At 37.4% G+C, this 12,847-nt stretch overlaps 1 protein-coding gene across 13 annotated transcripts in view; it reads right to left on the bottom strand.

Annotated features, from left to right (window-relative positions):
• CPEB3 (cytoplasmic polyadenylation element binding protein 3) overlaps positions 1–12,847 on the bottom strand; it is a 170,744-nt gene that overhangs the window by 74,601 nt on the left and 83,296 nt on the right. For 5 of the 13 annotated variants that reach the window (XM_081073956.1, XM_081073949.1, XM_081073957.1 and 2 more), the window contains one exon: positions 7,628–7,651. The exons of the other annotated variants lie outside the window; for them this stretch is intronic. In XM_081073956.1, the coding sequence (XP_080930082.1) occupies positions 7,628–7,651 (24 nt within the window). The remainder of the gene's footprint in view (positions 1–7,627; positions 7,652–12,847) is intronic. 13 annotated transcript variants of the gene reach the window in all.

The following is a 12,847-nucleotide window of genomic DNA, read 5'->3' as shown; positions in this document are numbered from 1 at the left end:
ATTTCTATTACATCCATTTCCATGGTAAGTTAAAACATTGGTATTCTGAATTGTCCAGTGGTCCCTCGCGAGGTTGGTATTTGTTCATTCATTCACTTGGCATAAGTCCATCCCCCTAAGACAGATTATCTCTGGGAAGACTGGTAAAATTTTAGTTCTTGGGCATGTGTTACTAGAAACTGAAACTTGAAGAGGTTGCACCCAAAGTGTTTCCCACGAGAGGCCCTGCTTCACTAACTAGTGTCTCTTGGACATATTTCTTTTCTTTAATGAAAACACTCCCCAAAACCAAATGGTTTTCTTTTTGTTCAAAGAAATTAAAATTTTTTTTTAATTGGGGAAGACTGGGGAACAGTGTGTTTCTCCAGGGCCCATCAGCTCCAAGTTGTTGTCCTTCAATCTAGTCGTGGAGGGCGCAGCTCAGCTCCAAGTCCAGTTGCCGTTTTCAATCTTTAGTTGCAGAAGGCACAGCCCACCATCAATGAACCGGCAACCTTATTGTTGAGAGCTCACGCTCTAACCAACTGAGCCATCTGGCCCCCCATCTGGAGGCTCAGCGGCCGCTTGTCTTCAACCTAGTTGTGGAGGGCGCAGCTCACTGGCCCATGTGGGAATCGAACCAGCAACCCTGTTGTTCAGAGCTCATACTCTAACCAACTGAGTCATCAGGCCGCCCCCAAAATGTTTTAAATAAATCATGTTACTTACCAAAAATTATATTCTTATATGTCTAGTATATAAACCTGCTTTAGAATCTCATGATACTTCCATACAAAATATTCATATTCAATATTTCAACAGAAGCAAGAGAAAAGCTTCTCAAATGCTGCAACTTGGTCATTTGGCTTTCTTTTCCACCAATGGTCTGGTTTCCTGATATCTATTTTCAATTAATAACCAGAATATAATTTTTGGTCCAGTAATTGGACACATAATGTCTGATTGAAAAGACGACTTAAAGCTAAAATGCCAAGTAACAAATCTGCAGAGCATTAGCTAAGCATGAAGTCCTGTCCAAGGCCTTCTTCCTCAGGAGGGTTCCTTTCCTGCAGGTTATGATGGAAAACAAAAGGCCACTGGCCATGCTGGACTGCTCAAGCTGCTTGGACGTCACCTCTGAGCTCCCACCAAAGCTCTGCTGTTAATCCAACAGCTCCAGGACACTTCTGGCCCAGCAAGGCCATTCCAAGCCTGACTTTTTCTTATCTTAGTTTTGCAAGTAGCTCAGGGATTAGTCACTTTGGGGTTTAAAAAAAAAAAGGACTATGAGGCACGGCTTCCCTTAAAAAAAAAATCACCTGGAAACCAAGAGTCAGGTTCCAGTCTAGGCTTTAATCTGTGCCATTGGACAAGACATTTCACTTAGTTGAGTTCATTTACATAAAGAGAGATTTGAACTAGATGAGTGATTTTCAAATCTCTGTGGGCATAATTCCTTATATTACACAAAAACCTTACATAAAACCCTAATATACAAATAGACAAAAATACCTCTTTCTTGGTATTACTATGTGTCTATCTCTTAGGCATCACAAACTTCATCTGTTTATAAATGAACTCTTGACATCTACCTTAAGCTTATTCTCTCCCAGTCCCATTTCAGTATGTGGCATCCCAATTCACCCAATTGCTCAAGCTAGAACCTGAACATCATTTTTGAGTCTTCTTTTTCTTTTACTCTTCCATATTTAATTTGTCAATCTAATGCCATTAAAGGGTCTAGATGCTGCCTTCCACAATATATCTTCCCTTTGTTCACTTCTTTCCAATTCCATTGCCATCACTGTATCCTAAAACACCATCATCTCTTGCCTAGACTACTACCATCATTCTGAACTAGATAGACAACTCACTTCTCCTCTAACTCCACTCCAAACAGTAGTCAGAGTGCTCTTTTAAAAACATAAATCCAATCACTTGACCCTGCTTTAAAACATTCATAAGTTTCCTCTTGTACTTGGACCAAGTTCAAAATCCTTACCAGGAGCTAGCTGAGGAGGATCAGATTTCCTGCCTTCCACCAACTTCATCTTAACACACCCTCCCCTTTCTCCCTCCAAGCTCAGTCACTCTGGTTCTATCAACTTCCTCAAAGCCCTTTCTTGCTTCAAGCACCACCCTTAAAAAAAAAAAAAAAAAGCTTTATTGAGATATAATTTACATATCATACAATTCATCCATTTAACCCATTATCAGCCATTCTCCATTTTTCTTAAATTCTCTCAGCCCTAGGCAACCACTAGTCTACTTTCTGTCTCATGGATTTGCCTATTGTAGACATTTCATTAATATGGAATCATACATTATATGACCTTTTGTTATTGCCTTCTTTCAGCATAATATTTTCAAGGTTTATCAATGTTGTAGCATTTATCAGTATTACTTTTCCTCAAGCCTCTTAAAATAGCTTTCTTATAAAGTCTGGAGTTTTCTTTAAAATTGTCTAAGGGGAAAAATGGAGGGAATATATGAAACAAGATTGGCAAAAATGTTGATAATCACTGAAGCTAAGTGATGGGTATATAGTTCATTAAACTATTTTAGTTTTGTGTATGTTTGAAAATTTCAATAGTAAAAATAAAAATTTAAAGATAGCTGTCTTTCCATCCTTTGGGTTTCAGTTTAAACAACATCTCTTCAGTGAAAATCATTTTATGTTAGAGGAAAAGCCCCCCCGCCCCCACTAAAGTGAATACTCAGTGGGGAGACAAAACACATCTATAGTCTAGCAAGCATCTGACCCACAGTAAGCACACAAACACTTCATGAATGAAATCAGGGTGGACAACCCAGAACCCCTCCTCCCAGAAAAACTTACTACAGAGGTGAAAAACCAGTGATCTTATTCTCCTCACCATCTCCTGTGCTCAAATTTTCCTATTACTGTAAATAGTAACATTTCAGATATTATAACCATGAATACTAAGAAATTTCTTCAGCTGTCCATGATTCACTCTGGGACCATCCTTCCTTTAGACAAGAAAGCTCAGATAACCAGGTTTGAATAAACAGGATGGCATGTTTGTACCACGGTCTCACTGCTATAGCTGATCTCTCTTCCCTTGGGCAGGCTTTGGACAGAAAGACCCAAGTCCAATTTGGTACATGAGCTCGTTTTATTGGATATTTAGAACTTTTGTTATCAACTAAGTTATCCATTAATGTCAGATTTTTCTGGGTTAAATATACACAGAAGTACATTTTACAATAGTAAATCCAGTAGTAAAGTAACTCCAGTCATCTTTTACATTTGCTCATTTACATTGTTTAAAAGGATCTTTTCTATTTTCCTTGCTACTCTTTAACTAAAAATTCTGTTAAACATCAAGAGCACTGCCACAGACAACATGTCTACTATGGACAAAAGTCTCCCAGAGTCCATAAAAACTCATGCGAAATGAAAAACACAACATGTATTTTAATAAGGAGTGCTGCTAAATATGAAGCAAAGACCTTGTATGATACTACCCATTAGACTAGTTGTATAGGAAAGTACACATCAGAGTTTGGGAAAGTCAGAATACTCCTGAAATAAAATGTTAAGATTCTTTGGTGTCATTCTGATTCCACAAGTGAAGTCAACATTTGTCTACTAAAATACATCTCTAAAGTAAAAATGAGTATCAATAGGAAATATAATTGGATATTTAACACTTTATATACAATAAATATTTATTTTCAAATCCCATTCTTGCACATCTAATTCTTCTTCTTCCTTATTACTACTGCTTCAACTACCATGTTTTCCCGAAAATAAGACCTAGCTAGACAATCAGCTCTAATCAGTGTCTTTTGGAGCAAAAATTACTTATTTTACTACAAGTAAAATAAGACCACGTCTTATATAAGACAGGGTCTTACATTAATTTTTTTTTTTACTACAAGTGAAAAAATAAGACTGGGTCTTATATAAGGCCGGGTCTTACATTAATTTTTGCTCCAAAAGACTCACAGCTGATGGTCAGGCTAGGTCTTATTTTTAGGGAAACACGGTATACTACTGGAAGCACTTGGTTTGCCAAAGAGTCTGCCCTCCCAATGCTTATTTCCCCATCTAAGCCTTCAACTGATGCCCAGGTTCTCCCGTGTTCATTATTTCTATCATGAAACCCTCTTCCTAAAGCCTGACATATCTATGTCTAGGACTCTTACCCTCTGTTTCAGAAACCATTCATCAGGCAGCACAGGCCGTCTCACTGCCAACGAGACCTCTCCCCCGGCCCCCACTGCATACACTCGGGGACATATTCTCCAGTCATCTGCTCAATCTCACCTTGAAGCTTTCTTTTCATTTGAATCACATACCTAGAGTGCCTTGCTTCCCACTCCTCTTCCATCATCCAAAGAGTTTCTGAAATTCTACATGTTCTAGGAAGCTGTTCCAGGTTTATCAGGAGAGATGAAAGATTCCACTGGCCTAATTCTTGCTGATAGATCTCAAAACTATCACAGATTATTCATTCCCTTTGCTTTCTATTCCTAAAATATTTACCAACATACATATGTAATATATAGAATACGAGTTATAGCAGATCTTAATTATAGGTAGAAGCATACTTTTTATGCTTTTTGGGGCAAGTCTAAATTTTGTTTAGAGGAAACAGATCAAGCATTAATATAATCCCTGGTCATACATATAAATGAGCATGAGGAAATCTGGCAATTCATCAAATTTATGCTATGCAGCATTGGCCCAGAAGAGTATATTTCAGGGAATGAAAGTGGATATGGAGTACACCTACCCCATCCCACATGGCTATGTCATTACATTTACGGAAGATGACTTTTCTTCTTTTTCAGCTTTGAGAACTGAAAACCCAATGAAAGTATGGAACAAAATTTTCTTCCTGTTCTTTTCTCTTTATAGAAAGTCAATATTCAGTCTTTTAGTGCCTCTCTCTCTCCCCACCCCCCTCCCTTCCCCTCGCCCCCACTTCTCTCTCTCTCTCCCTCCCCCCCATTATCTTCTTTATCTACAACTATCAAATTTCAAACTTACAAATGTATAGAGACTAGGGACCAAGTCATCTAGGCAGTGTTTAGCTTAGCACTTGATGGAAAGCTGACTGTGGCTTCTGAAAATGATTAAGTAAAATCTTACAAATAGATATGGAAGGTAACATGGAAATAATAAGAGTAATTTTTTTTGCAAGAGTTTAGAAACTACAGGTGATGTTACATTTTTTTTCTTTTTAAGATTTTATTGGGGAAGGGGAACAGGACTTTATTGGGGAACAGTGTGTACTTCCAGGCCTTTTTTTTTTTTTTCCAAGTCAAGTTGTTGTCCTTTCAATCTTAGTTGGGGAGGGTGCCGTTTAGCTTCAAGTTGTCCTTTCAGTCTTAGTTGTGCGCAGCTCAGCTCAGCTCCTGGTCCAGTTACCATTGCTAGTTGCAGGGGGCACAGCCACCATCCCTGTGGGACTCAAGGGATTGAACCGGCAACCTTGTGGTTGAGAGCCCACTGGCCCATGTGGGAATCAAACCGGCAGCCTTTGGAGTCAGGAGCATGGAGCTCTAACCGCCTGAGCCACCGGGCCGGCCCAATGTTACTTACATTCTTGATGTCTAGTATTTAATACCCTATGATTTGTAAAAATAAAATATTTTTTAAAAAATATAATGCCAAAGTCTGGTCTGCATTGATGTGGGGTGTTAAAAGCAATCCTCATCAATAAGCATTTGGTAAGTGCTAACTAAGTAAACATATTATCACAGTGTTAGGCAGAAGAGACAACTGTCCTCAAAGAACTTATTTCCACTTGAAGAATCATGGCATACAGAAAAGACAGGAAGAATTGGAAGGCGGTAGAAGCAGAGGAAACCTGCCTGCACAGCCACGGGACAAGGCTTCCTGGAAGGGGAAAGACCTGAAGTAGGCTTGAATGCATGAACTAAGGCTAGGCCCTACATAAGTAAATGAGAGGAAGGTGGATGATACTTGCAATGGCCAGACAGTGGGAAAGCACTTGGATTGGTCAGGGAAAGGTGAGGTTGGAAAAATGGACGTGATGAGGCTGATGAAACAGGGAGAAGCCAGATGATGGGGATTCTGAATGGGAAAGGCAGGTGGCATGGACAAAGTGGTGTTTCAGAAAGATGAAACAATGCAGATGGAAAGGGAGGGACGAGAGCTGAGAAACTAGAGGGAAACTGTTGACAAGATCTGCTGACTGATTAGTGTGTGAGAAGAGGATAGGCTAGTCCCTGCCGTCTACCCTCCAGACTGTGTTCATTTTCCACATAAAATGGCGCATTCCCTATTCCCTCCTGAGAGTGATCATTTTCCTAGCAACATGAAGAAAAAACATGGAACAAAATGATTTCTAGTACTATTATTTTCTATAAATTTAAAAATAATTTAGATTGAAAAATGTTAAATGGTATTCATTTCCATGGTTAAAAAATAATCAACTACATATGTTTTTCTTCACCATGATGTGAAAACAAAACTGACCTATATGATTCCACCATGAAAGAAGGTTTCCATGGTGACTCAAATACATATTGGATTCTGCCAATATTCATCTATTCAACAAATATTTACTACGAAATAAATAATAAAATACTATGAATTTGATATTACCTTTTCTTTAGGACTCAACTACAAAGTCAGAGACAGCCAATGAATGGTAAATATGACCCAATAAGCAGCCAAAGACAAAGGTTCCACACTTGGCTCTGACTTTGGGATCACACAGCCAGTAAATCAGTTCATCTCTCCCAGCTTCTGCGAATGAGTACCAAAGCAAGTTACATTTGTGGAATGTTTCTAGTTTACATGGATAGGTTCTCCTCTCCCATTTTTTAAACTATAATTTCACTAACATTCTTGAAGTTGGACGAGGTTGGCTTTATTACCTCCTAATTTACAGATGAGGGTTCCAGACATAATTGATAAAGCAGTGATTTACAATCAAGGTCTTTGACACTAAGTCTCACACTCTTCCTACATTGGGCTTACCCTACCTACTTTAAAAATTATTTGGGTAAGTTACAGATACGGAAAGGTTACAGCATTACACAAATGAAAGAAATAGTATTTTGTTTGAGTGTGACCAGGAGAGAACGCAAGTTTTAAGGGGCCTAGCACCTGTACAAGCTGGAGATCCTTCCTTAAGAAAAATAAGGTAAAGACCCTGAAGGGGGCCCATGAACGTCAGGTTCCCAGAAATTGAAGCTTCATTTAGCTTCAAGGTAAATTTGCCTCTGGATGTAACACAAAAAAATTCACCAGTCAGTCTACGAAGATCAAGAATTGCCTTCTAAAGCCTAACTTCTGCCTTCTAAGTAGTAGGAAAAGAATACACTGGATACAGGACAAAAAAAAAAAAAAATTCATATTCCCTCAGTATCACCCATGATCAACCATGTAACAGAACCTCCAGGTAGAATTAGTCTTTGCTATGTCTTTATAAGGATTTAAAAACAAATTACCAACTAACAACAAAAAATAATTACAATAAAACTATAAGAATTATTTTGCTAAAATAATTAAGCTAGAACATTATACCATACAATAACTGCTTTACACACACACACAAACACACACACGGATATAAACACGCACGCATGCACTCATATTTACTCACAATGTGGCAAGCAAAAGAACTCATTTAAAAAATTTTACCTCGTCTCCGCCCATAGCTCCTGGCTGCATGTAAACACAGAAGAAAACCATGGGTATTTGTATCAAAATGGTGAATTTAGAAGAAAAAAAAAATATTCACACAAACCTTTTCTAAGTATTCTCAGAATTAATCTGGAGATACTGCTCAACTTGACCCCAGACATATATTTAAAAAACCTTTATGAAGCACAAGTTAAATCACAATTTTAAAGAGAAATTCAACTGGATGTGGCAGCCACTGGAAAAGATAACAATGGGTGCTTAACTTTCACAAGTCTCATAAAGATTTATATTGTGGACCATTATCTGTATCAGACATAGAGTTCTTTTAAAATTTTTCTGATTTATAAATCTTCATTTGTTTTATATATTGCCATCAGACATAACCTAAAAAAACAAACAAAAACATTCTAAATAATGAAAAACTGTAGCATGTGGTGGTCATTCTGAATTTCTACACACACACACACACACACACACACACACACACACGCTTCATAGAGTCCCCTGAAAACTGTATAGAAATTTTATACACAATCAACTCTTCCTTTACTGAATGGGTTTCTACAAAATTTTCAGTTAAGTTTCTCTGAGTCTCCCCATTTACTTTCCATACAGTATGACAGTTGAGGGGAAAACAATAGATTTTTCATCAACAACAGATTTTTCATCTAAAAAGGTAGAAAGGAATTAAACTACTGGGGTACATCCCAGATCATGCTGAAGAACAGAGTACTTTGAAGATTATTTTCCTCTTCAAAACTCAAGGCCCACATTGTATTGTTACAAAGTTTAACAGAGCTAGACTGTAACATACATATGCTGTTAGGAGATCCTGTCATCTAAAATGATACTCAAAGTACAAATTTTCTCAAATTTGAAACCTCAGGTTCTATAAAAATAAATGAGACCTCCGTTTAATTCATTGTTTAAAGCATGCAATGTCACAATATTATATTAACGTAAAACCAAAAACAAGGATATTGTGGGGCTGCATTTGCAGTTTCTCTCCTAGGAAAGGAATTCAGACTTTTCAGCCAGAAGTTGAAATACCGGTTGGCCAATCTCCTCTTCTGTTCCTGTGAACGTTTCCTCAGACGCCACACTCACACTCCTACACTCCTTTGGCCTCTTCACTTTCCCACTACACAAATACTCAAAAGGGTTAGCCACTTGAAACGCTTCTTTCTCCCTAACGCCTTCCATCACTAAAAAACAAGCTCTTCTGAATTTACGTAGCAATGACTGTTTACATCACCTACAAAGGGAATACAATCCAAAAAAAAAAAAAAAAAAAGGAACTTTTCACACTTTTCATTTTTGGAACCTGGAATTCATCTCCCCATAGAATGTATAATAAATGGTACTTGGTTTTCTAGCCTGCCCCCCCCCACCCAGAAAGCCTACTTAATTTATAATAAGTTAATTGATACTAACAGATAACACTCAAAAAGAGGTTCTGTAGGTTTGACATCCTACCACTTATTTCTCTGTCCTTCTTCCATCCCCAATGATGTCATGCTGCCCAACATCCCCACTACAAAACCTCTATTTAGAGGAAAAAATATAACATTCTGTATTTCAAAATTACTTATTTCTCTCCCAAACAACAAATTCCCATCCTTTCATTATATCTGATTTCTGGCCAGATACTCAATGAAAAAGAGTCTGATTACAATACTAAGGTACAAATGACTCATCAGCCCTTAACACCCCAAAAGGATAAATGAGAATGCTGTTCCCTCGAGTCTTCTACTGCTAAGTATTCAGGTGACAGAGAACGCGACGTGAACAGATCCAGACAGGCTTGGCGGTGCAGAGGAACATCCCGAGTTGGGGAGTAGGGAAGAGTTGGAAAAGATATACTTGGGAGTTTTAACCACAGGTTCCTTAAACAATTCATGATTTTTATAGATTCTTCGTTTTCCATTCTAATCAAAGACAGGAAATTAGTTCATATCAGCCTGGGGACTCTGAGGTCACGCAAGGAAGACGGCATATGGAATAGGCAGCCCATGTAGTGATCTGAGATGCTTCAATCTTCTTTCTTCCTTCACTGTGGAATTTAATTAGGTGCTACCTTGGTTCTAGTTTCAGTATTTCATCTATGATCCCTATGGCGATTGTTTTTATAGCAGCTAAAACTTAACGAGTACTTACTATATTCAGGAACAGTTCAAAATGCTTGACACGTATCGATATCATTAATATAACCCATAACTTTATAAGTATTCTTATTAGACTCTCCTTTCAAATGAGGAAAATGGAACACAGAATTAAGTATCTTACCTAAAATCACACAGCTAGGAAGTGGTAAACTTGGAATATAAACCTAAGCAGTCTGGTTCCAGTGTTCACACTTTTAACCCACTCATGTTAAATTCCTAGAGGGCATGGTCAATATCTTGTAACATCCTTTTTAACATCCTCTAATGAACCTGGCAGAGTGCTCTGTACCAAGCTGGTATTCAACAAATATGGCTTATTAGCTGGGTATGCAATCAAGGGAGAGAAGAATACAAGCCTTGATGGCCTTTGGAATGTAGGCCAACTCTGTTGGTGATTAAAAATTTGCACATATGAGGGCCATTTGCAAGTAGAATAATTAGAGTCAAACTCTTCCCCGAAGGAGAGGTAATGAAATGAACACCAAGAAGAGAAATTTGGGGACACAAAGGTAATGCGTTCCCCTGAGAACAAATGTGACTTTTAAACAATAAAGAATGTTGAATACACAAACATACATGAGCCACCACAAAATAATCCCACACAGAATGAAAAGGGAGTGATGTGACTAATTTCATCTATATAATATATTACTGTGCTAGTGTATATTTATATCAGCTATAATAAGATGTGATATACTTTGAAAGTCCTGTGTACTCTGTGCAAGACCTTTAATTCTCGATTATCAATCATCATCATCATCATTACAGATAAAAGTCTTTTACAATTTCACATGTATTCAACAATTTTAGACCTCACAAAAAATTACATTTAATTTTTAGAAGTCAAGGCAGTGGTTACCCTTGGCTAGGGGAATTAACTGGAAAGCAGCCTGAGGGGGGTTTCTGAGGTATTGGTAATGTTTGGGTCTTTAAGTACAGGTTATATGGATGTGATCAATTTGTGATAATACATCAAGCCATATATACATGATCTGTGTACTCTTTGGTATGTATATACTACTTCAATAAAAAAACAAAGCACTACAAATATTTTAGACTGGTTCACTGGGATAAAAGGTTTTAAGGTTAATGTAGAAAATCCAAATGCTAACAGTTTTGTAGTCTTTGAATCATAAACCTGAATAATCCAAAACTGAACAGAATTAAAGACTTATTTTCAATTCATCAAAATAAACATAAACAGGTACACATAGCTGGCAGTGGAATATGCCCGAGATATTCTAAGTTGACATGATTAATGACTAGTACTTTGTGACTGGCACGCTCATGTTAATGGTATGGTGCTTTGTTAGGCATGTGAGGCAATACTGTAAAAGGATCATCTGTTATTCCTTACGACTTGGCCTGCTCTTGGTTTTAAATGGCTGTACTCATACATGTGATTTCCCCAAGGACATGTTATGATCTGATTTAAAAATCGAAACTAATTCTTAAACTACATGGATTCATCCAAATTAACTGAAGTTTCTCTAAGCCAAGTAACGTTTCATACAGATTCCACCATAGGGGCTCAAAGATGAGGGGTGTTGGGGGGAGGCAGATATCTCCACTCTATGGTGGATCAGGAGAGCATGCACTATTTCAGGAACTTAAGCAGAGTCCCTGGGGTGCTGTGTTGATGAAAAACAGGAACAAGATACAAAGAACCTCGTATAACATTTTACTATAACTGGCTTGGAAATATCTGTCAGGATAGTTAAAAATCAACTATAGGAAAAAATTATTAACTCCTTTCCTTGTATAAATAAAATCAGTTTCTTAAAAACACCTTGCAAACTTATTTTTTGAATACTATTTCAGTAAGCAAAATTAAATTCTATTCCAACATCTAATGGTCCCTTTCAGCTTCCATCTAAGTATTAGTCATGCAAATAATTCCACCAAAGATGGGTTAAGATCTTAAAGATAGCATAAAAATGTCCCCTTTTCCCTAATTAGATTGTAAATTCCCAAAGAGCAGGCGTGATGGAGTTTGTCTCATAAATCTTCCTCTATCTTTGTCTTTATAATGGTAGGTAAAATAGTTTTAGCCCAATGATTCTCAAATCTGGCAAATTATAATTTAAAAGATCGATTGCTCCATAAGCATGAAGTTAGCAGATAAAAACAATGCTTGAAGGAATGGGGTACATTTTCATCTGCTACATTCACATAAAGTGTTTGTCTGTCTTAAAATCCCTTCTACCCCTCTCTCCTTGGTTCTTACACATTTTTCTCAGAAAAATCTTTCTGTTCCATTTGCAAGCCTAAAAAGTAACACTAGTAACTGACAAACATAATACTAATGTTATTGACATACTTTATAAAAGAGAAGAAATACTATGAAGTAAAATATAAGAATTTACTGATAATTTACCATGCTCCAGGCACTATATGCTAAACGCTTAACATGTCTATTCTAATTCCCAAAGCAACTATCATAATATACATTTCCAGATGGGCAAACTGAGACCCAGAAAAGACGCCTGGCCTCAGGTTATTCAGGTACTAAACAGCAAAGTTGGGACTGAATCCAGGTCCACATTGGCTCTAATGCATTTATTTTTCTTTTCTTTTCAGTTGAGGTATACTTATATTCAATAAAATTCAACCACTGTAAGTGTACAGTATGCTCAATTTTGGTAATAATACAGTTGTGTAACCACTATCGTTATGACCAAGATATAGAGCAGTTCATCTCCCTGAAACATTTCCTTTTGCCCTGTTACTGCCGATGCCATGCCCCAGCCCATGTCCCCCGGGAACAATTAACCTGCTTTCTGTATTACGGTTCTGTGCGCCCTTTCGACAACCTCATATTAATGGAATCAGTGTGTTTCACATCCTTTTTTAGCATCATGTTTTTGAGATTCATCCACAATGTTGCATGGATTAATATTTCGTTTCTCTTTATTGCTGAGTAGTATTATATAGTATGGAAATAACATACTTTATCCATTCACCTGTTGTTATGGACTTAAATGTGTGCCCCTCAAAATTTATAGGTTATAGCCTTAACCCCCAATGTGACTGTATTTGAACACAGGGTCTT

Source organism: Rhinolophus hipposideros (assembly GCF_964194185.1).
Source record: "Rhinolophus hipposideros genome assembly, chromosome: 15".
NCBI lineage: Eukaryota > Metazoa > Chordata > Mammalia > Chiroptera > Rhinolophidae > Rhinolophus > Rhinolophus hipposideros.
Note: the sequence above shows the minus strand (reverse complement) of the source record. Positions and strands in the feature narration are given on the sequence as shown.